Here is a 24,947-nt window from a genome sequence, read left to right as displayed (position 1 = left end):
CCGAATGTTAGGGGTGGTAGAAAATTAAGAAGAACTTGATAATAACGAGGAACGCTGGAGGTCAGGAACAGGTGCTCTACTCTAATTATCTTCATTAGAATAATCTAAAATCCCCAGGGTGCTCCTCATATTGAGTGAATGGACATATTTAGCTCTTCTCTTACTTGTGGATAGTTTCTGCATTTGCTTTCCTAAGAATGTTCCTAGCTGTCGGTTCTGACAAGTGGCTTTTTGAGAAAATGTAGTTGTTGTCTGCGGGTCACCTGTGTGGGGGCAGATTCCTGGGGCTCCCCTGAGCTGAGGGTCCACAGCAAAGCAAGGAGGGGCTGCACGTGCCGGCCTGGGGCACTGAGCGCCACACTGAGCAGTGAGGAGGAAACGCCAAAGGCTAAAGGCAGCTGGCCTGGGTCACGCTCCCATCCCGTACCTGCGATGCCTCCAACAACTCTCTGCCTGCTGTCTGTGCATGCTGTGGGGTGAGCCCAGCTTTGTCCCTGGTGAGATAGGAGGCCCGTGTCTGCCCAGCCCTGCAGGAGGATGCAAGTGCTCTGTGCACTAAACAATACACTGCGCGCGAAGAGAAATCCTCTCACTCTTTGCTCTCCTGCCGGTATAGCTCTGGGGCTAGACCCAGAAGGGCAGTGCTGCCTGCTAGGGACCCTTCTGTCCCACTGTTGACCCCACCCCTCCAGTGTGGTGAGGAGCTTCTGACATCAGCAAGGAGCAGATGTCCCAAAGCTGGGTCTTGGTCTCTTCATGCACGTGATGGTCATGCACCGCCTCCTGCTCACCCTCCTGGCTCAAGAGGGGGAGATGCTATTATGCGCCCAAATCACGAAAGGCCCCCCAGGACAGCACGCAGGGGAGACCTGGCTAAGGTTTCCATGGGAACGATTTAAATCTTATTAGTTTTGTCCTCACAGAGCTGTGACTTGGCACTGCCTGTCCTCATAGGGACAGATTCCTCATCGAAAAGGTCAGGGACAAATGGCTGCTCAGACTGCCGACTGCAAACGTGCTTCCTGTGCTGCCAGGGCACGTCACACCCTGTGAACATGGCCCCAGGCTCAGGTGTAGATGTCTATTAACATTCTGCATTATCTTCCCCATTATCCTCCCCAATCTACATACGTGTGTAGTGTATGAGACATATTTTCAAACAGAGCAAATAATATATTTTTGGCACACTAGAGGAAACTAATGTTAATTCTTATCTCCCAGAGGTGTATTCATCGCAGGTTAATGAAGCAGGTCTCTAAGAACTCCCTGCTTAAAAATGCCTAAGACTTTTTAAAAAGGTGGCTTTCCTTTTAAAACAGTTTCCTTTCAGAAGCACATGACAGATGACAGTGCACCCAGCATCCCCTCTCATCCCTGCACTTACTACCCTGCCCGGCCGGGATGGTGCCTGGTGTGGGGCTGGGATGCTGGGTTTCATCCTACTGTGAGATGGTAACATTTTCAGGTGTTGGCTCTAGTCGGGCCTGATTACAGGTGGATAACCCGTTGTATTATTTAATCTCTCTGAGCTTTACTTTGTTTTTAAAAAACAAAACAAAACCATACATGGTGAGATTTGACGTCAGCATTCACTTGGCCTGGCACTGGGCTGGCAGTGGGATGTAGGCATAAGGACCCACAGTGCTATCTCTGGGACGGCTGAGCCTCCAGACAGAGGAACGTGCGCAGGAACACCCTTAGCACAGCACCGCTGGGTCTCAGAGGGGCACGGGCGTCAAGTGTAGCATGGAGAGAGGGGTCCACACCCCCTCACTCAAGAATCTGTCCCTCCCCAGACTCTGGAGTGAGCCAGTTGTGAGGAGGTGCTCAGAATGAAAACCCAGCTTCCTGGCCCCCTTCCCTGGCTTCCTGCTTGCTCCAGAAGGGGAGACATGGACACTAAATCCAGTGTCTCCTGTTATATCAGAGGAGACACTCTAAGACTAAATGCAGACAGCGTGCGCAAGATGACCTAACCATAGAACTTTCTGGTAACTAAATGTTTTCAGAAAATCATTGAACTGCCTCAGTTTTCTTCCAGAGCATCCTTTACTGACTAGATTTTAGAGGCACAGAGAAATCAAAATGTGCTTTCTGATCTTGTCTCCAAACTCTTTCAAGGTGCTGGCTATAATCCATAGCTATATTTTAGCTCTGACATTCTAACATTTTATCTAGACAGGTCTTTTATTGTATTAAGTCTGAATACTTAAAAAAATACTTTTAACATAATGTCAGTAAAATGTTTTAAAGTGAGAGGTTTGAGAGATTTTTTTTTTTAATGGAAGCCAAGTTGGCTTCATGTTTATGCAAAAGGAAAAAAGATTTTTTGACTAAGCCAAAGTACTAAAGAAATAACAGTTAAAATTATTAGGTTGGAAAATGTACCCAGCTGCATTTTAAAATTAAATTCAATGTCATAGAAAGTTCATATTCTTGTAACGCAAACAACAGCCAGTTTCTGTCAAGATTCTCTCTGGAAAATATTCTCAGAAGAGCCTGAAAGTCTCAGAAATCCAAATTAATCCATTTTATTGCTCTACATACTGACTTTTGTACCAAATGACATTATATTAAAGCTATAAACTGCCCCAAAGCAAATGATATACGACACTTAAATAAACACACTCTTGAAAACAAATGGCAATGCCATGAAAAATCCTGTTTGAGTCTTTTTTAAGTAGGCTACATATTTTTTTTCTTTCTTTCTTTTTTTAAAGACAGGGTCTCGATATGTTGCCCAAGCTGGACTTGAACTCCTGAGTAGCTGAGACTGTAGGTACATGCCACTGGGCCCAGCTATCTCTAGCATTTCTTTTACACAGCAAAAATATACAAACAGCAGGTCTCTACATGCAGCTAAACTGGGAGTCTCTGGATATTGTCCTCTGGTCTCGTCTCCTCTACCGTCCACTCCCCCTCTGGCCATGCTTTCATGTAAGCCCATCCTCCAGGGCTGTGTCTCAGTAGTGAGACCCTGTTCAGGTCAAGAACCCGAGAATTCGTGCAGGGAGAGGGAGAGCAGATGCCAGCAATCCAAACTCAGAATCCGTCTGCAGGGTCCTCACGATGATGTTCTGCATAAGGAGTGCCGCCTGCACACATCTGTCACTCTGCTCTTTAGCAGACGAGCCTGGGGCCCAGAAGAGATATGAAAACAAAGCCAAATAGAGTCCACAGACCCTTTACGGTTTCATTGTTTGAGCCCGGAGTACTTCAGAGAGCAGAGCTAAAGACCTCTCCTGGACATTCCACATGGCTTAATGCTTTGCAATATGATCCTGAGAATCATACTCTGCTCTGTGTGCACCAGCCACACTGCTCTCCCAGAGGACCCCTGGGTCTGCATCAGGCCTGCTCCAGCCAGGAGGGCTATGCAAGGCCCAGTGGAGAGCGCATGTCGAAGGGTCATGGGATGTGGTCCCAAAGCACCCACTATATTTAGAAATCAGGGCAAGTCAGTTAGCCTCTCTGGGGATTCATTTATTAGATAATGACAAATTAGCTTTGCAGAGTTGTTGTGTCACTTACTGGGATAAGGGACTTGATTATTCATTTAGCACCTACTATCTAGGCCTGTGTCCAGTGGTGAGTAAGTGCAGACAGGACACCTACCATTGGACTGTTGTTAGGACGGGGGTTACTGTAATTTCTGCTATGCCTACCCTCATGACTTCCCTCTGTGACTTTGCATTTTTTAAATTCTGGGCCAGCCCAAGAGTTTAGCCCTCAAACTCTTAGCCTTAAGCTGGCTGAAATCTAATACCTCATGAGAGCCATCATCTTTAAACCTCCCCCAGGAGCCTATAAATCCCTATAAACGAATTATGTTCCATAAATTCTTCCTGCTACCAAACAGATCACTAGACAAGGTCTTCAAACTGTGAGCTGTTCAGAGAATCCGGAATGTCAGTTTAATTTCAGAAGTTTAGTTTACATCAACTTTTTAACTCCTATCAAATGCTGTATAACCATATCTACCAAAAGAACTCCCCACAAAATTATCCACTTTCATACATTACAGGAATCATAACTGGCAGACATATCAGGCACCTACCTCTTTCAAATTGTAGCTTTTTATATCTTTGCATAATTTCAGCGGCAACCATGCACTCAATCTAAGGGGGAAAAAATGCAAACAAGAAAGATAACAAGCTGAGGGCTACAATATAATGCAATGTACACCCAAACAAAACCCACGTTATTCTGACAAGTTCAGCTGTGCACGCTAGAGCACATCAAACAGCCCAGTCTGTTCAATTGCACATGCCTCGTTCTCCTGTAGGTGGCCCTGTTTAGGGCAGGCAGCATCTGGGCAGCTAATTGCGGTTTCTAATCCTTCTTTGATCAAGAGCTCAACATACTGTTTCAGGCACTGAAAGAAAAACAGAGAAAGGTCTATAAACATCTTTACCTCCTTAATGCTGAAGAAATCATGATGCATTAAAAAAAGGACCAAGAACATTGTTGCATTATAGTTTAATATTTTCACTGTCTAGCCCACAGCAACCAACAAATTCGAGGTTTCGAGGTTTTATTCATTCAATATTTATGGGGTACCCATTCTGTGCCAGGGACCGTATGCTCAATCACAAAGCTAAGGCTATGGGTTAGATCCCTGCACAAAACCTCAGCAAACACAAGAGCCAAGAATTCTAAAAGCAAGAAGAAAGGCTGCAAGAGAGGCTGGGAGGTAATATTTCTCAAATGCCTATGAGATGCAGCCACTGCATTAAATATTTTATCTCCCAGTGTTTCATTGAAGCCTTAGAGCATTTCTACAAGAAAGGTATGACTGTTCCATTTTTCATATGTGAAAACTGAGTCAGCAAAGAAGGAAGTTGCCAACTTCCACAGATAGTACCCAGAGCCTCGATGTGAACCCAAGCTTGCTCAGACAAAATGCTCACGTTCTCCCTGCTGAGAACCCAACTATATTTGGCATTCCTCACTCAGGGTGCCTCACTTACCTGGCAATTACTCACTATCTACCTTACCTACTTGGAGGCCCTGCTTAAAGCCTAAAGTAAGTCAAACAAGAGTAAGTGAAGGAAACGAAGTAGAGTTAACATAAAAGAGTCTGTGGTCTTCACTCCTGCTTTACAAAGTCTACTAGTCTTAGAAATCTAGTGTTTCCCTGAAAAGCATATTAGAAACAGCAATGAGAAGAAACAATATGACCTTTGCCAGCTAGGCTCACTACCAAGAGAAACTAGATGTAGAGCTTATATAAGAACTCAAAGAGCATACAAAATGACGTAAAATCCCACAATGGCATCCGCAAATCAACTTCAATCAGAGTCCCAGTATATTTAAAGTTCATATTAGCAATAATATATAATATTACAATACCATTATTAAAATATAATAGCAATTAATCAAGAAAATCCATAAGCTATGTTTGCTGATACCTCCCCGCAAAAATGTATAACCCATTTTATTACAAGAATGTATGATCATTACTAATGAATGGGTCTAAACGGAAATCCAACTGCAATTCCTTCTACCTCCATGTTTAGAACAAGTCTGTTAATCTCTCTCTACCATCCTTATTTTCCTGCTCTGCAATTTAGGGTGGTTTAACCTATCTCACAGTGGAGTTGTAAGAATCTCAGGCAAGGGAAAAAGTTTAGAAGAGTAACAGAAAAGAGTATATGCTTGATATATAAAGAATAATTTGATCTAAACTGGTAATACTGCCCATCCTAGCAAAATAGAATATTCCATTCACTGAAGACTCCAGATTGCAATTTCTTTTAAAAATAAAAATCAAGGTCATCCTCAGAAAGATCCACTTCCCAAAGCTTTTCTCAAGAGCTACAACTTCAAGTGCAAATTACAACGTTGGTGGCTCCACACTGAACCCTGTGTTCCAGCCTGTGTTCTTTTGATCTGCCTGGGCTCTGATGATTGCAGTGGCTCTGAACTGAGGTTTACACAGATAATCCACATTTTGCCAACCTAAGGTTTAGGAAGACAGTTCCCAGAGTAGTGAGTATGGACGAGCCCAGGCTTGGAGTTCTACGTGAGACTCCAGATGGCAGAATTTTCAGAGATGAATTCATTAAAACCAATGCAAAGGCTTTTCTCAGAACAAGGGAGAGGCAGAGGATGAGCAAGAGAGGAGTCACACCCAGGCTCCAGCAGGGCTGCAGCATGGTCCTGGGCAGCATCCGCCGACACGTTAAGTGGCAGTGGTGCTGTGGACTACTAGAGTGGTGAACCATTGTAACAATGAGCTGGACAGTTGGCAGACCAGTGGAACTTTCTGTTTATGACTGGGTGCCACATGACAAGGGAGAAAGACTGTAGGCTTCAGAGCCAGACAGGCTCAACCAATCCTTGTCCCTCAAGTCAGAGTTTGGGCAACAGCTCCCTTGACAATAAAATCAGAATGCCCATCTCCCTGCACTTTTGTGACAGTAATCTGTGAAAGCACCTGGCATAATTCCTGGTAGACAGCACCAGCTACGTAAATAGTGGTTGTTGTTTCTTTTTTGTCTACTTACGTGATATGTCTCTTACAGTTATAGGCATTTAAAAATCCCAAAACCTTGGCAACAAGATCATTACTTTACTTTCTATTATGAAGTTTGTCTAAATTGGGTCTCTGGAGGATACTGGAATGCCTTAAACCAATATACGATGCTGGAGACGCTCAGAATATTGTGCAGATCAGCATATAATGATAGAACGTGACTCTTCTAGGAAGCAAAATACAACAATTAAAACCGGCATGAAGCGTACATCCATATGCAACAAGTAGTGAGTCATGTCTGGGTTTCGAAGCTACCCAAGAGTGAACAACACATGTCATCAGGATGCAGCTATCTGTGCAATTTGCAAAAGGATTACGTTCTGGGAATATCAATTTGTTCACTATATAAAGAGAGATGAGGTTCCAAGCACCTGACCTTGCATCCATCAAAAACAAGCCCAGCTTTCTTCCAGATATAAAGTGGGTCATGACTCACAAGCTATGGTTTTCATTCTAATAGCAAAAAGATGTCTTGACATGAGCACAAAAATAGGTAAACAGAGAAACTTCTGTAAAATACACAGCCTGAAAGCAGACACTGACACATTTTCCTACTATTGCACTCATTATAGTAGTCAAATGCTTTCTAAGTTCTAGATTCTATGTGAATCGCATTACCTATGTTAGCTCATTAAACATGCACAAAAGTCATATGGCGTGTTACCACGCTCACACGACAGATGAGAAAACCAAGGCTCAGAGACGTTAACAACAGCTCAAGTAGAAGCACTAGGGCTCAAACCCACGTGTGGCTGGTTCCAAGGCTAGTGAGGTTTTATGTTTGTCTGTCTTAAATTTTTTGCATACTTACTCCTCAATTGAAAACTTTTAGATGAGCCAGTTTAGAGATCTAACATACTACATGAGGACTAACTTTAATACAATTGTATCGTATCAGGGATTGTTGTTAAGTGAGAAGATTTTAGCTGCTCATCACCGTAAAAAGCAGCTATGTGAGATGGTGAATATGCTGGGCTGCTTCGCTATATGACCATTGTATTATCTATATGTATCCCATAATACTACGTTGTAAACCTCAAATACAAACAATAACATTTATGTTTTTAAAAAAAGAACTCTTTCAAAAGCAATCATTCAATACGTATTTTCTGTTTACCTCATAAACTTTTTTTATAGACAAGGAATCGTACGTACTTTAAAGGGGCATAGTGTCAGTCAACCCCGAGAACATCTCCTTTATATGCTCATGCTGCTGCAAACGCAATGATTCATTTGCAAGGCTGCAAATGCGATCAAGACCCACACGGCGCAGTGTGGAGGAAAGAGGCGTGCAGAGATCATCATCACAATGGGGCCACTTCAAGGGGACAGGGAGGCTCTAACGGGCCAGTACATGGGTAGAGAGGAGGGGTCCCCCCTGGGGGGGATGAGGGAAGGCTTCCCAGAGATGAAAATTTGGCCAGAGGGTCAAAGGCATTGCAGGAAAAAAGGGATCAGCCACACAGAGGGAAGAAAGGGGGGTAAGCCACAGAATGTTCCAGGAATTTCATTTTCCACTTTGGTTTCCAACTATTTGAAACCTGATGAGGAGACAGCACTGCTGATTTGCTAATATACCTCCGGTGCGTCACAAGTTTCCTGCCAAGGAGAAGCGGCCACGGAGAAATATCGGCCTCGCCTAAAACTACAGCAAGTCTGATTTTTGTCTGCTTTTTCACACGAAGGCCTGTTGGCTACTGATGACCCTACAAGCAGGAGAAAATGCCCAGAAACTGTGCTCAAAGGTGCTTATCTGGGATCCACGATTTATGAACACAAGCATTACATGCAGGCAGGTCCAAACTGAAGCAGCAAGAGTCCCACGAACAGTGGTTGGGAGCAAAGACCCTGGAATCACAAGGCTGCCTTGAAATTACAGCTCACCCACTTTGCAGACATGTGGGTCTAGCGTGGACCTTCGTTTCCCAGTGTCTCCCCTTCCTAATACTGTGGGATAAGCGTGGCGGACAGAAGCACAATCACTCCACAGCTCCAGTGCCCCGGAGACAGTGGTGCTCTGGCATACTGCTCACACGCTCCGCAAGGCTTTCTCTCAGCCTTTCTAGAGCCATCAATAATCCATGGTCTGTGGATGTTTCTCCTCTAGTCGATGGTGAATTCTTTGAAAGCAAGATCTATTAATTATTTATCTTTCTATTCCCCATACCTAACAGAGTGCTGGCAAACAGCAAGGGATGAATCAAAGCCATGCAGATAGAGGGTGGATGGAAGGACACAGAGATGAGTAGAACACCCACAGAGCAGCCAGACACCTGACAACACCTGGCTGTGGTTAAGCAGGCTGGAGGCACGACCCCCTGCACACCTTCCCTTCTGAGGACAGCCTCATGGGAATCCCCCTGGCAACTCTCACTGGGAGGCCCTGGGAACCTGGAGCGAACTGCCCAGCAAGCTGCACAGTACGTGTTCTGGCAAAGATCACTTTTCTCAAGGATATGGGAACGTGACTTCGCTCACAAGCTGAAGAGTTCAAATTATAAAGTTTGCTTTTATAAAGTTCTTGGAAAAAACAAAACAAAACCAAACCCAGACTTTACGCATAAAATGAATGCTCTCATCTACATGAGTTCTTGCTTCTGTCAAGCCTTTAGACCCGCTGTCTCCCGTGCTCTCGCCACAGCCTTGGGTGGCGCGCAGGAGGCAGGCGCCCATGATCAGCTACTTCAGGTCGTGATGGGCGTGCTGCTCCCCTGCGCTACCTTTCTCCCAAGGTATCTAAGACTAAGGCCCTTCAGCTGCAGAACAAGAAGATGATCCTGCTTTGCAGGTGGCATCCTTGCTGGAAGTGTGGATTTTGCCCTATATAAAGTAGGGCCCCAGCAAATACTAGTTCTTCTTACCCCTTCAGTATCCTCCACCTACTTAACCTCATTCTGCCCATGCACAATTTCCATCGTCAAAGAGTCTTCCAGCATGCATGCTGTGTGTGGGCCCCCTGTCACTCATGTGGAGGGTGAGTGCACACCTCATCTCCTGCGGTGTAGATAAGGCCGGGGTAATGCCTCTGTGGCCCTGTGCAGCCCTCACACAGTGGCTGGTGACTGCAGATGCTCAGTGAAGATGTGGATGGAATGATTTCATGTGAAACGCTCTCTTTCAAGAACTCCAGGTGGGAAGGTAGCAGTAGCAAGGCTGTCACTTATCTGGGATTCTCAAGTCCACTCAGCAGTTAGCACTGAGCACCTGCTTTTGTGGGAAGGCATGCAGAGACCTGGCGTGGAGGCCAGGAGGATGCCCAGAACCCTGGCTCCCTCGCCATCCAGAGGTCTCAGGAGCAACACACGGCCGCAGGGCTGGAGGCGGAGGCTGTTTATTCCATCTCCTTATACACGGAAGAGACTGCCCCTTCCAGTGTTGAGTTTGTCCAAGAAAAACAGTCATCAGGAGAAAGAGAAGTAGGCTCCACCAGAAGGGGTGTGCTCAGGAACAGCATCTGGCCTGGGGGGACAGGGAAGCACGGGTGCGGTGGGCCGGGAGGCAGCAGCAGTGCTGAGGGGAGCGCGGGGCTCACTCCTGCGGGCAGTGGAAATCTCACTGTGTCGGGAGGGGGCCTGTGTCATCCATGGCTGCTTGCTAAGAACCTACTCGGGGCAGGAAGGCCAGTGCGACGGGTCAGGCCATCGGTTCTCAATCAGGCCACTGTGTCAGCAGGGCTTCAGGAAAGTGTTTGTGAGGGGACAGCTGGAGGCTAAAGGGACAGGGCACAACCTGTAGCTGGGCCTGCAGCTAGGCTACGGTCTACAAAAGCCACCAGAAGCTGGACGTTCTCGAGGAGGCTTGCACATGTGACCATGCACCCACTGCCAAAAAGGAGGAAGGTCGCTCTTTGTTCTCACAGTTGCTGGTCCTGAGGTCTGGGTGGCAGCCAAAGAGGCAGTGATAGGATCTGAAGACTGAGCCCAGGGAGCCAGAGGCAGGGCGAGACCGGGGTGACAGCCAGGAAGATCTGGCTCTCTAGGGACGCCACTGGGCGTATCCTCCCCCTTGTCAGCCACAAGGGGAAGACACTGACGTGGAGGCCGTGCTCTCCACTATCTCACAGGGACCAGTGAACTGTCCAGCTGCCTTCCCCTCACCTCTGGAGGCAGTGCTGGGCTGGCGGAGAGGGAAGACCTCGGAGAGAATGTATGTTCCCTCCTTAGCAAGGAGCTCGCTCCTGCAGCCTCAGCTTCCAAACAAGTTGCAAGAGAAGCGGTGGTATGGGCAGCGCGGTCCGTTTGTTCTCTGTTGAATATGGAAACCCGGACTCACAGAGGAGCAAAAATGCATATTTCACCCAGGCACGGCTTCCTCACGAAGACCTCCCAGTGGAACAGAACAGAGGCAGTGTGGTAGCAGGGTGTGCACACACACAGCACCAACATGAGGCAGGAACAGGCAGAGACTCCACCTCTCTGTCCCTTCAACAAATATTTATGTACTCTGCACCAAGGCTGTGACATTGGGTGAAAGGCATACCATGGCTTGGCAAGTGTACGATGTTGAGGGTGCTTAAACGCTGAGGCAGGATGATCCCTGGGTCAGACTCCCATTGGAGCTGGAACGAATGTGTCTGTGAAATCGAGTGTGTGTGCATTTAAGAAGACCTGCGCGGAAGGGGACACATGCACAGACGGCTTGAGAGCCGAGTGTGAGACAACGCGAGTAGGCGTGCAACTGCTCAGAATGTGTAACAGCAGAGGGTTAAGTTGTAATCGTGTGACACTTTCTTAATTCCGCCTCTGTTGGGAAGATCTGAATTTTCCAGCCCACTGAAGATCATTCCAGCCCATCGTGGAACCGGAAGTTTTATTTGTCTGCTCTTTACCGCTCGTCTAAGAAAGGGCTGGGGAGACTGATAGGGATCCTGCCAATATTGGGGCAGGGTTGAGGACGCTACCTGCTGTCGGTCCTAGACAGGCCGCCTGGAAGAAAGCACTCAGGAGGGTTTTGGGGTGAAGAGTCAAATCCACACAATGGGGAGAGAAAGCAGATCCCAAGGATCCTTTCCAGGTAGGAAGAAGGGGCAGTGTTCTGAGAGGGAGGAAGGCGCTCTCTGACCTTAACTGGGGCAGGGTGTACAAAGGCTTCCGGAGTGGCCCTTCATCCCTTGGCTCATTTTCTGAGCAAAGCCAATAACAGGAATCAGCATTTTCTCAAGGACCCTTAATAGACACCAAATGTCTGGTGCAGAGACAGCCTGCTTCATGGTATAGGCCCATGCTTGTCACCAGGACCTGTGTTTTGAGAAGGGACACCCACCTCCTCAATGTCAGAGGGTGGAGGAGGGTAAGGAGTCCCACTTAAATCAGTGTCTATTTCAGAGATATTGTTGGACTGTCAGGCCACAGACAGGGAAGCGAGGATGGGAGGCTTTCAGGATGTAGCCATAGAGAGAGGACAGGGGCTGCCAGCCTGGTCCCAGAGGTCCCAGTGAGGGAAGGAGGCAGTGAAGGGGCTGGGGGACGGGGTACCAGGATCCACCTGTGAAGACCAGCAAGGGTTGGGGTAGCGGGGCCACAACTCTCCTCTGAGGCCAGTGCAGGTATCGGAGGCAGGAGTCACAAGGCCCTTACCCTCTCCTGCCCTCTGACACTGAGGAGGCGGGTGTCCCTTCCCAAAACACAGGTCCTGGTGACATGTGTGTCAGTGTCCTGGGAGCATTTTGCAGCATAGGCTGCGATCTTCTGGCTTGCCACTTATCCTGTGTCATCAGGTTACAAAGTGTCATTTCTTGTTAATCGTGTAGAGAATTGCTCATCCTCCACATTTTAGTTTTTCATACTGTTGATTAGGAAAAACAAACATCAAGTTAGAAAAAGTTATAACTACAGCATCCCTGGGCTCTGAGTGAAGTCCTCTGCCAAGATTAATGTGTAGGAACTCTGACAACTCCAGACCCTCATCAAGCTGTTCTGCTTCATGGAGGTTCTGGGCTAACAGAGATCTGGGTAACAGAGATTGTTGGGATCTGGGCTTTAGACTGGGACAGAACATAGCTGTCATGATTTCAGGGGCAACACTAGGAAAAAATGCTTTTCATGAAAGGAAAGATGCCACCGAGAAAACCACTTTGTATGTGTGTATAAATCAGGGTTTGTGAAATTCTCTAACAGCACTTCAGTTCATCAATACCACACGTTTAAGAAAAAAAAAAAGGAGTCGCAGATATGCAAGGAGCAGGTGCACCTGAGTCAGGCTTTCCAGCAAGCACCTCACCCCAGGACAGGCCCCTTCATGTCTCCGAGCTGCAGCATCCTCCCATGAGATGGAGAATCCTGCCTATTTCACAGGTTTGTATGAGAAGTGAGATGAAGCAATAAGCTACAGTTTTAGAAGGACTCTAAGAATCACAGATTAAAATGAAGAAGACTTTGGTTGTAGCCTGTGAGTTGTCAGCAGGGAATCTGAGGGGTACAGTTGCTGGTCTTAAGACAAAGGAGGTTGGGAAGCTGTTCTGTGTTCTGGGAACATGGAACAGACTTGCAGAGGCAGCTCTTTACTTTGCAGGCATCTGGCAACTGGAAGCGGAAGCTCTTTGCAACAGCCCTGGAACTCATCCTTGGCACCCTAAAGTCACTCCACCCTCCAAGTCAGCCTTCTCCCCATCTGAAAAACCGAGACGAAAAGGATGCCCTCCGCTTAGGAGAGGCAACTCTGCTGGCTGGATTCATGCATCTCTGAACCTCTCAGACCCCAGAAGAGAGGCCTAGAAAGCCCACCCACAGTCCTCGGAAGCCCTAGGAGCCAGCCTGCAGAGCAGACATCCTCAGTCAGCCTGCTGGTGCCTGAACTCCATACTGAGAGAGCAAGCCTGGTTTCAACCATTCTACATCTACTAGGCTTTCGTGTAGACTTTCATTTGACTGTTCATTTGAACACAGGGACCTTGAGCTGAAGGACAGTTTCAAAACTATTTCCCAGCATTCACTCTTACCAGGGCAGGCCAATACCACAGTGTAAGATATTTAGTTCCTTCTTAATCTGATGACCCTATGATTTCTCAGATACATCGCATAGAAAACACAGAGATAAAACCATAGCAACAGCAGTTGCAATGGTAAAAATAAGACTAGAAAGAGAACCACCCCACTCTTACCTGCCTTAAGCCACTTAGAACTCAAGTATGTAATGTCTGAGCATCAACATTTTTTCGAAGGCCCACTATGTGCCCACGTTTATGAAAAAGCAGAACACAAGAAATCCCCTTCTCTTAAAAAGCTCCTTGAGTGGAAGTTACAGATCAGTGAACACAACCACCACACGGTATGTGAAATGCTATGGTAAGTTTAAGCCCCAGATGTTTGAAGAGCTGAGAAACATCGAAGCCCTGTAGTTTAGGATGGCTCAGTGTGGAAAACTGAAAACACATATATACACACACATATATACATATATATACATATATATTTGTACGTATATATATGTGCGTGTGTATATGTATATTTAATATCCTTATTCTGTAAGCTTTATTCTATTTTTAATTTTTTTTTAACTTTTTTTGTTAAAAACTAAGACACAAACACATTAGCCTAGACCTACACAGGGTCAGGATCATCCATGTCACTGGCTTCCACCTCCACATCTTCTCCCACTAGAAGTTCTTCAGAGGCAGTAACACCATGGAGCTGTCATCTCATATGATACTAACAACAATGCCTTCTTCTGGATGCCTCCTAAAGGAGCTGTCTCAGGCTCTTTTACATCTCACTTATTTTTTCATAAGTAGTAGTACACTCTAAAATAATGATTAAAAAAAAGTACAGAATAGTAAATACAAGGCAGAATGAATTTTTCAGCTCCACTGTAATCGTATGGGACCACCATTATATATGTGGTCTATCATTAAGCAAAACATGGTGATGTGGTGCATTACCGTATGTCTATGTCTGTGCTAAGCTTTAGACTAGTAGAAACCTCAGCAGAGTCCTCTTAATCTGGACCCATTGTGCCCCAACACCGCCTTTCCTTCGCTGGTCCCACTATGGTGGCTCTATCCCTTCATGCTCTCTCAAGGAGATAGTTCAAAAGCCCCTGAAGCCTTCCTGGGTACTTCTGGCAGAATTCACTGTTCTCTCTGTGCTGTCACCCACTACCCACACTGCAAATATAGCCCTTGAAGCCCCAAATGATCGCAGCCCACAACTGCATCTCCCGCTGCACAAGGGATCACAGGGGGCGGGGATTATGTCTTACCTACATATCCAGGACACCTAGCACAAGCCAGGTTGCAGTACACATAATGCAAAGCTAACAGGGACATAAAGATGTGCAAAGGAAGACTATCCCCCAAATCAGCTTAATTTCTAGGTGAGGAAATGCCACTTATTTCCCAATAAGTTACCTAATCAGAAGCTTAGGGTTTACATGTAGCTTTTCTGCAGTATACCAGGTGAATGACCTTGCAAATACATAGGAAAAAAAGGAAACAATATTGTATTATTTATCATCAGGCATGCTACTGCTCAATCCTTTATACACATTATCCCATTTAATTTATTCATGAGGTCGATCATATTTTCGAGATGAATAAACCAAGGCTTAGAGAAGTTAGGAAGCTTGCTGCAAATCACACAGATAGCAGGTAGCAGAGGCAGAACAGAGATCCGAACCTATATTCCATTGCAATGTTCAACCACACAACTCAACCAACCATCTGGTCCCAACTTTTTATTTAAACAACTAAGAGTCGCTTTTATTACAGTTATGCATTGTGTGGGAAAGATTCTGTCTACTAAATGTTACATTTTGTTGGTTTGTTTGTTTTTCAGACAGGGTCTTGCTCTGCTGCCCAGGCTGGAGTGCAGTGGTGTAATCATGGCTCACTGCGGCCTCAACCTCCTGGGCTTGAGCAATCTTCCTGCCTCAGCATCCTGAGTAGCTGGGGCCACAGGTGTCTGCCACCATGCCCTGCTAATTTTTTTATATTTTGTAGAGACAAGGTCTCACTATGTTGCTCTCAGGCTCCTGAGCTCAAACAATCCTCCCACCTCAACCTCCCAAAGTGTTGGGATTACAGGCATGAACCACTGTGCCTGGGCAAAAAGTTACACTTTTATCTTTTTATTTATTTTTATTTATTTATTTATTATGAGATGGAGTTTCACTTTTGTTGCCCAGGCTGGAGTGCAATGGTGTGATCTTGTCTCTTCAACCTCCACCTCCCGGGTTCAAGTGATTCTCCTGTCTCAGCCTCCCGGGTAGCTAGGATTACAGGCACATGCCACCACGCCTGGCTAATTTTTGCATTTTTAGTAGAGATGGGGTTTCAACATGTTGGCCAGGCTGTTCTCGAACTCCTGACCTCAGATGATTCACCTGCCTCAGCCTCCCAAAGTGCTGAGATTACAGGCGTGAGCCACTGTGCCCAGCCAAAAGTTACATTTTTAAGTAATAACTTTCCATGGTTATATATCAAAATCCTGTCATCTGGGTTTTAATAGCAAAATTCCTAATCACCAATAAATAGCTGGTATCAGAATAGATTTAAATCTAGCTCAAAGCAAAAAAAAATTATATAATTTATATACATATTTTATATATATAAGTAATATATATAAAATATATGTGTGTATATATACATTTTATTTGGCTTATTCAACCTTGTCATGGTTAAAAAATAACTTTCACTACACTATTATTTTAAGAACTAACAGAAATGTAGACATTTCTACCTTCCCAGATAACTAGGGACCTGGGTCTTGGGATGGGACCACAGCACTGCCCTTTTTCAGCTTCACGTGTTCCCACCTTTGGGATGAGAGTATCATCTCTAGTTCTAGCAGCTGTCTGAATGGAAACAACTCTGCCAGCAACACCACCACATTCACATTCTCAGTGTAACTGTCAAAAGGCACAAGTATAAGTCAGCCCTAAATGACTCTAACATGTCCCATTTTAAGTTAAAACATCTTCTACATTTTAGATTTCAGCCCAGGAGGAACATCCCAGGTCACTCTACACACAGGTTGCATCTCTGACTTGACACAACGAACATGGGACTGACCTCATGGTGGGATAATAGCAGCCTGATTTCAAAATACGTGTCCACAATCCTTTCTCTCCGGCCAGTGCTCCAGCACGGAATTTGTTGGTGATACTTACATGTCACTATTTTGCACACAAATGTTCAGGTTTACATTTGGCCTTCAAAAGTTAGATTTCACACTAATCCAAATGGAACAATTTAAGATATCTGGTAGCTCATCACCCCCAAGCTCCCAAGGCCTAGCAAAGCACCTGGAACGTGTGAACAGGCCCCACGCACAGGCTCTTATGACCTCCAGAGATTCACAAAGAAGCCACCAGGTACCCTGCAAGCAAGGAAAGCCCTGGAGAACCTGCTTCAGGGGAGTGCCATATTAGCAATTGCTAGGGAAGTCCCTTTCGTGCTGAAATACATTTAAGGAACACAGGGAAGCGGACAGTACGTCTTTGACTGCAGGTGTCTCGGTACATTCACCCTGCTCTTGGGTACCCAGGAAGCCTCGGTGGTGGAGGATGTGGGCAGGGTTGTGGCGTCCGTCGTTAGCAAACCCACTGAACCACACAAATCATTTCTGAGTGCATCTCTTGAGATAAATGTTCTTCAGAAGGCATTTAGGGAGAGCTGCCCAAACTCTGTTTTTATTCCTGCAGTTCTAACCCCAAACTTAGAAGCAAAATGAGAAAGAACGAGGGCTGCTGACTGCCTACCACATGACTTCACACGTTCTTCCACTTGAACTTCGAGGTAAACTATTTTTACCTCCATTATACAGATGGGGTAAACGAGGCTTGCTCAGGGCAGAAATAGAGCTGGCATTTCACCTCCAGGACACCTGACTCCAAATGCCATGCTTTTCCCTCCAGCCCCGGACTCCTTGAGATAAAGTTACTTCAGCACTTAACTGTAATTTTGTAGTAACTGTTTTTTATTTTTAAGAGTGCCTCTTTTTAGTCTTAAATTTCTTCCTTCCCATGTCTGCATCTCCTAGAAAAGGACAGTTGCAACTCCTCTGGCCACAGACTCGGGGCTTCTCCCCATGCCCTGCCCCCAGCTTGAGGCGACCTGCAGCCCACACAGAGGCAAAGGAGCCACCGAAAAGATCAGGGCACCCCGACACCTCCTCCCTTCTCAATCTTCAACACACAGGTGCTTCCTTCTCTTCACGCTACAGCGAGCTACGGGCAGAGGTGGAACTATTTTCAACATTTTAAATTTTGGTAAATAGTTGTGAAAAAAAAATCACAGCAGCGTCACTGTGTTTTGGTGTCCCCAGCAGCCTCTTTCGGAGAACACAGTGCCGGCTTCTTCCTTCACATCCACTGACTTCAGTAAGGCTTTTGGTCTCAGTTCGAGTGGCTTATTTGTTTTTACTCCAATTCTCTAGAAATAGAAAACTAAAACAACAATAACAAAAATGAAGGCCTCAGCAAAAAGGCCAGGGAGAAGCAACTATTTCAAGGGTAAGAACACAAGCTGCGGCCTCTGACAGCAGGCAGGCGACTGCAGAGACCGCAAACACACCCCCCCACCCCCACCCAACAGGCAGTTTTGGCAGAGGGGGAGCCATTCGATCAGCTGGGAAGATGTCCTTTCAGGCAAGAGGAGGTGATTTTGTGTAAAGCTGATTATTGAATTCATCTTGATGGGTTCTACCGTCCTAACCCATCTAGAAATGACGATAAGCCCCGCTCACGGTGCTAACAGGACGGAGATCAATCTCCCTTCTATCCTTCTCCATCTCAGAAACATGTCAAAAGCAACTTTCTTTCCTCCAGGTTGGAGCTATCTTCCCGGTGCTTTCATGAGGCACATTTCTTGGATGGCAACTACAGTACTGAGATCAATACACTTCATTTCAATCTGTGAGTTTTTACTGATCAGCTCTTCTGGGTCCTGCACTAAACTAGGTGCTAGGTGGATAGACAATGGGCCAGAAATTCTTCTGCCCTTAAGAAAGGCTGAATCTAGCATAAACAAGAAACAGAAGACATAGACATAAATGTCTGTAAAGCTCCCTCTCCTTATCTATAAAACAAAGATAAAAATATTTGCTGTGCCTACATACCAAGGACATCATGAGGCGCAAATGAAATAAAGTCTGAAAGCTATGCAAGAAAGATGAACGCGTCAGTGACTGTTTGACAGATTATAATCCAGGCATTTGAAAAACCCACAGGGAAGTCGTCTACACCATCCACATACAACAGCAGTTAAATTCAGAAGCAACTTCTTTTTTTGAAGACAGTTTTTCATTTTTCTTTTCTGTACTTTTTAAAATGATAAACATTGTGTTTTATTTTTCAGCTTTATTCAGTTATAATTGATAAAGACTGCCATTTTACACTAAAAGTGAACAATGTGAAGTTTTGATATACATTCTTTGTATACTACACTGTAAAACCATCAAGCTAATTAAATATCCATCATCTCACATAGTTACCAATTTGTGTGTGTATAGTGAGAATACTTAAGATCTATCCTCACAGAAGATTTCAAGTATGCAAAACAGCATGATTAACTATAATTATCATGCCATACATTAGGTCTCTAGAACTTATTCAACCCATATAACTGCAACTTCACACCATTTGACCTACGTCTCCCCATTCCCTGCAGACCCCGGGCAACCACCGTCCTACTTCCAGCTCCTATGCCTCATTTTCTTTTCTCATTCCTCAAATGGACAGAAAAAACATGCAAAATTCAATGAGATTAACTATGAGTAAACCTCACACACTCATTTATCTTTTCCAATAGATAAAATCTGGGGTTTGAGTTTGACCCACACCCCAAATTCTTGACTTAGAAGTCCCCACATTCATTAAGCCCCGAAGGATCATCTGGCCCCAAAAGAATGTTGGCTACATCATAATAAATATTAAATGTGATTTTAAAATATCTATATTCTAGTTTAGCACTAAGCCAGGGAAAGATGACACTGAGGACGGAATATTCTAACTACACACAATCACTGGGTTAGCACTGCTGTAATTTCAGACATGTGACTATCAAAATACATTTGATACAAGGTGTGGAAGCTTTTGCTGTGTAGCAAGGAGAATATGCGCGATGATAAGTTTTGTGAATTGTTATCACGAGCTTCCAAAATTCTGTTTAACTGATTGCTTTTGCACCACAAGCAACTGTAATGGAAATCTTCCACTCTGGGAGCCTGCCTGCCTAACAGAATAATTCTTCCAAGAACTGTGTGAAGGCCTCAACAAGAAGACTCCACTGTCAGGCAAAATTTAGTCCAAAGGTTTGCCTAGTGTCTCTGCAAACGAAAGCAAAAAGCTCATCCTAAAATCAATGCAACATATATTTTATCCAAAAAGACCAACCAGAGTACAGAAGATGCATTGGCACTGGGCTATGGTTGTCATCTGCTCCACTGGGTACTCCCCAAGACAGAGCTTGCAAGACACCAGCGGGTCGAGGGCCAGGTCCCAGGTGGGCCGGTACCTTGCTGTGGTCATCGCAGAACAGTCTGAAACGAGAGAAGCATGGAAGGTCAGACCTCCCCACCCCTGGCATCCACCTGCTCCGTGGCAGGGGTCACATCTCCTGGCTGTAGCTGGGACCCAGGGCGGTGGCCAACTGACTGCTGGTGGGGCCTAGAGCATTTGGATGCTCCGAGAATTTTTTTTTTTTTTTTTTTTTTTGAGATGAAATCTCACTCTGTTGCCCAGGTGGGAGTACAGTGGTGCGATCTCAGCTCACTGCAACCTCTGCCTCCTGGGTTCAAGCGATTCTCTTGCCTCAGCCTCCCAAGTAGTTGGGTGGCAAGTGCCACCATGCCAGGCTAATTTTTTGTTTTTTTAGTAGAGATGGGGTTTCACCATGTTAGCCAGGATGGTCTCAGTCTCCTGACCTCCTGATCCGCCCGCGTCGGCCTGCCAAGCTCTGAGAAATTTTAACCAGGGGTGCCTGCCTTGGGTCTGTGAGTGGCTCCCTTACCATTCTGATAGTAACTTTCATGTCTGCCCTCAAAATGGCAAAGAACTCACCCACACACCCATCCTTCTCTCCCTCCCACTGATGTGCATTTTATTAAGACATCTGCCAACCAGGCTGCTAACCCAGGAGGGCAAAACCTCAGCCATCTTGGAAAAGAAGCTTTTGCTAAAATACGTATTGCTTGGATTTAACCGTTCTCCAGTGTTAAAGACGTTGTGAATATCAGGACAAGCCCGGGTGGAAGGGTCAGAGCAGGAGGGCGTGGTTGGGGTTGTGAGGTCTGAGTTTTCAGGGCAGCTGGAAAGGAGGTAGACATCCAACAGAAGGAAGAAATGTCGTAGCATCTTTCACCAGAAGACAGGGCACAAGGGCCACCTGGAGGGGCAGAACCAATGCTGTGCTTTGTGATCAGAGAGAACTCCATTTCCAAACTCCCTCTGCCCACAAGCAGCACGGTTCCCTAACCACTCTCAGCCTCGGCTGGCTCATGCACACGATGGGGCTGATAATCCCCTCTCACAGAGGTGTTCTGAGGATGACGCGAGATCATATAAGGGGTCAGCTGCACACAGCAAGTGCTCAGGAAAATCCCTTCCTCCCTGTGATGGTTAATACTGACTACCAACTTGATTGGACTGAAGGATGCAAAGTCTTGTTCCTGGTGTGTCTGCGAGGGTGTTGCCAGAGGAGATGAACATTTGAGTCAGTGGACTGGGAGAGGCAGACCCACCTCAGCCAGGGAGGGCACCAGCTAACCAGCTGCCAGAGCAGCCAGAATAAAAAGCAGGCAGGAAAACGTGGAAAGACTAGACTGGCTGAATCTTCTGGCCTCCGTCGTTCTCCTGTGCGGGGCTTTCTGCCCTCAAACATTAGACTCCAAGTTCTTCAGCTCTGGGACTCCTGGACCTTCGACCACAGACTGAAGGCTGTACTGTTAGTTCCCTACTTTTGAGGTTTTGGGACTTGGACTGGCTTCCTAGCTCCTCAGCTTGTGGACGGCCTACTGGGGGGCCTTACCCTGTGATCCTGTGAGTCAACACTGCCTAATAAACTCCCCTTTATACAAACATCTATCTTATTAGTTCTGCACCTCTAGAGGACCCCAACAAATTCACTCCCCTCCCCTGTGATGTCTCCTGATTCAGCCACTGCTTAGAAGTCAGAGAATGTGAAGATGCCGCTGCACGCAGCAGGGAGGTGTGGGACTTACTGTCATTTGAGGAGCTTATTCCCAGGGTCAAGGAACTGTCCCAACTTAAAACAAAAAAAAAAATTTAGCATCCCTTTCTCAAGTTTTGTGACTCACACCTCACTGGGTGTCACTGAGTGAATATTTCATTAGGAAAACCCACCTGGTGAATTCTACATGGAAGGAGAAGGGAGAATTCACCCGTCTGCTGAATTCTACACGGAGGGAGAGTTCCACCAGGAGGAGAAGACACGTCTGGCCCAGAAGGAAGCGCCTGCAGGACCCTGAAAGCTCACCCAGCAGATGGGACCCAGTGAGACAGGAGGAAGGACATGAGAGGCGGAAATGAGCCAGATCCGGGGAGGACACCCTGACTATCAGAGCTCAAGCAACTGAGGGGGTGACTGAAGGCCACCCGGGATCTGCACTGGGAATCTGCGCAGGCCTTCAGCATCTGGGGCAGCAGTGGGCTGCAGTCGGAGGGGCCTCTTCCAAGGGCAGTTGATGCCTGTGAGTCACTCAGTCTGAAACACATGTGTCTCCCTCGTTACAAAACGACTCTTTGGCACAAATTCCTCTGGACTGGCAAGCACTTCCAAGATAGTTTAAACAGGCATCATGATTTGACCTCAAGCTGGTGGGTCCTGAGGAGTGAGATAATTGGAAGCGTCACACAGCTCTCTGCGGCTGCAGGGGGTACAGACATCAAGGCGTCCTCCCCAAGGTCATTTTCATTTGGATCATTTCTCTACACCTTGAATTTTATGACTATGCTTATGCTTATGATTGCCATCATTTTAAAACTCTCATGGGTTTTTCTGGGTCCTAAGCTGACGGGCCATGACATTTTTCTTTTTATTTCTGTGTATCTTTTTTTCTGTTTTAATACTTAATAATTTTTTTAAGTAATATCTCTTAAAGTTCACTGGACAACGTGATAATTATATTTTAAAATGTCAGCTGGCCCTAAATTGGATGACAAACCTTAACCCCAGGCACTGAGGCTTGGGGCAGGTGGCAGAAATCTGTCAGGGCTGGAAAAGTTTCAAGGGGGCAGTGGCTGGCAATTGGCTCCTATGGCCTGGAGATTTAGGGAGAGCTTGTTTTTGACAATGTTGAAAAAGCACAGGGTACGACTTCTGTCAAGCTGTTGGGGAGGTTGTAGGATACAGGGTTCCTGCTTTTCAATCAAGCAGACCTTGCTTCAAATTCCTTTTTTTTTTTTTTTTTGAGATGGAGTCTTGCTCTGTCGCCCAGGCTGGAGTGCAGTGGCCGGATCTCAGCTCACTGCAAGCTTCGCCTCCCGGGTTTACGCCATTCTCTTGCCTCAGCCTCCTGAGTAGCTGGGACTACAGGCGCCCGTCACCTCGCCCGGCTAGTTTTTTGTATTTTTTTTAGTAGAGATGGGGTTTCACCGTGTTAGCCAGGATAGTCTCGATCTCCTGACCTTGTGATCCGCCCGTCTCGGCCTCCCAAAGTGCTGGGATTACAGGCTTGAGCCACTGTGCCCGGCCTTTTTTTTTTTTTTTTTTTTTTTTTTTTAGCCACTTGGTTATATGACGTTGAAGAAATTACATAACTTAAATTTAACTTCTATGAACTTAATTTTTGTTTTTGTTTTGTTTTGCTTTTTCCCTCTGTAAAGCCTATATAACCATCACCACCCAAGTAGACTTTGGAAGAATGAGTGAGAAGTAATATATTTACAAGTTCCTGGGAGATACTAGGAGCTTGGTAAGTGGAAGTCATTACAATAGGTCAGGTTAACAAGCTTAGACTTTAACCTACATAGACGAAATGGATAAAACAAGTTGTTGGGCAAAGATATCATATGGTAAAATTAGTCATTTAGGAAGTTCAATCCAATGGAGAAAATGTTTAGAAGGATCAAACTTCAAAACCTCCTAAAGCCTCCTCCCTTATTGTCAGCCATGCAGTACGCTCCCAGCCTGGACATCACCGAGAACGCATTCCCCAAGGGCAGAGCTTAACCGCTCCACAGAGGGCCCTTGAATCCCCGCCTCCACTCTGCGTGAACAGTTCCCTGTCCCACAAGCCAGTCACAGCCTCTGCCCTGGACCTCTGCCCTGCCCCATCATGCTTGGTCCCAAGACAATTCTCTTTCCTTCCAGCTTCAGATCTGGGCTCCTTTTCCTGTTTACAGCCTCTCTGTTGTGACCTCCCCGGCACGGTGTACAGGGCTCCATCTGTCTGATTTCCTTTCTGCCTGGACCATGATTTCTATTTGGCCCCCAGTGGCTTCCCCTGTCCTGGGCACAGGTCAGCCCGTGGCCCTCACCTCCCACTTCCCCCGCCAGCCCCGTGAGCTGGATTTGAAGCAGGTCACATCACCATTTCCAGGAATCACATCACTATTCTTTCCCCAACAGAATACACAGTCTCTCAGTTGTGCTCAAAATCGTGATTCAAATGTTGACAACAAAAGGATATATTTCACAGAAAAAAAAAAAAGGTCTATATTGTCTAAACCATTGTCTAAACCCATCATGGACCTTCCCTACACACAGGATGGCCTTAATATGATTTTGCAAACAGTGAACAGCTGCGAACTTGCAATTAGATTGTGCTAAGAGAACCACAATGCACAATAAAAGAAAGCAGAGTCTTTGTTTTCCTAATGTGAATGTCAAGTCATATGAAATGGCAAACTGTTTTAGGAACATCTGGTCAATTATAAGTATTATTCAATTTAAGCAATTCAAATCTGTATAAGGCAATTTACTTATTAAGCATGACTGAGGCTGTGCAAAGGATTGTGCCTTGTGATGAAAAAGGTGTAGACAGAAGGATGAGAGAGAGCTAGAAGAGAAAATAGTCCATTGTGGAGAGATTCGGCAGATTCATGTAAGGTCCAAGGTGGTTCTTTGGCCAAAACTATCCCATCTCTGAGCCCCAGGGCTATGGACCTCTGTAGGCCCCTATTCTTCCCACCTTTACTCCTTCAAAGCAAAACTGGGAAAGGTAGGCAGCTGCCAGCCAGATGTCATCCACCTCTTACTTTCACGCCTTCCTCCAGCAAGTTCCTGCTCTCCTCCAGTTGCCTGGGACACTCTCATGTTTCCTCCACAGCCTAACTCCCTTTTCCTTCCTTATCCCTTCTCCACATCCTGCAAACCCTTCACACCCAGCATCAGTCCTGGTGCTGGGTGACATCCCCTCTGATTTCCCACGTCTCTCAGCTGTCTCCCCTTTCTCTGGGTCTCTGCTGTGTGTGGTCCACGAGGCTTCTTGAGCAGTGCTCTCTGAACAGCAGC

General features: G+C 46.0%; 1 protein-coding gene across 5 annotated transcripts in view; it reads right to left on the bottom strand.

Annotated features, from left to right (window-relative positions):
- The window catches only part of RNF144A (ring finger protein 144A), a 127,201-nt gene that overhangs the window by 31,102 nt on the left and 71,152 nt on the right, over positions 1–24,947 (bottom strand). For 4 of the 5 annotated variants that reach the window (XM_007971574.3, XM_007971578.3, XM_038006515.2 and 1 more), the window contains 3 exons: positions 19,868–20,013; positions 4,271–4,375; positions 4,058–4,118 (listed from right to left, as the gene is read on the bottom strand). In XM_007971574.3, the coding sequence (XP_007969765.1) occupies positions 4,058–4,118; positions 4,271–4,375; positions 19,868–20,002 (301 nt within the window). In that variant the 5' untranslated portion in view covers positions 20,003–20,013. The remainder of the gene's footprint in view (positions 1–4,057; positions 4,119–4,270; positions 4,376–19,867; positions 20,014–24,947) is intronic. The other variant, XM_038006518.2, reaches the window with a different exon arrangement.

The sequence above is a fragment of the Chlorocebus sabaeus genome, chromosome 14, assembly GCF_047675955.1.
Source record: "Chlorocebus sabaeus isolate Y175 chromosome 14, mChlSab1.0.hap1, whole genome shotgun sequence".
Classification (NCBI taxonomy): Eukaryota; Metazoa; Chordata; class Mammalia; order Primates; family Cercopithecidae; genus Chlorocebus; species Chlorocebus sabaeus.
The sequence above is the reverse complement of the archived record's forward strand: the minus strand, read 5'-3'. Positions and strand labels throughout refer to the sequence as shown.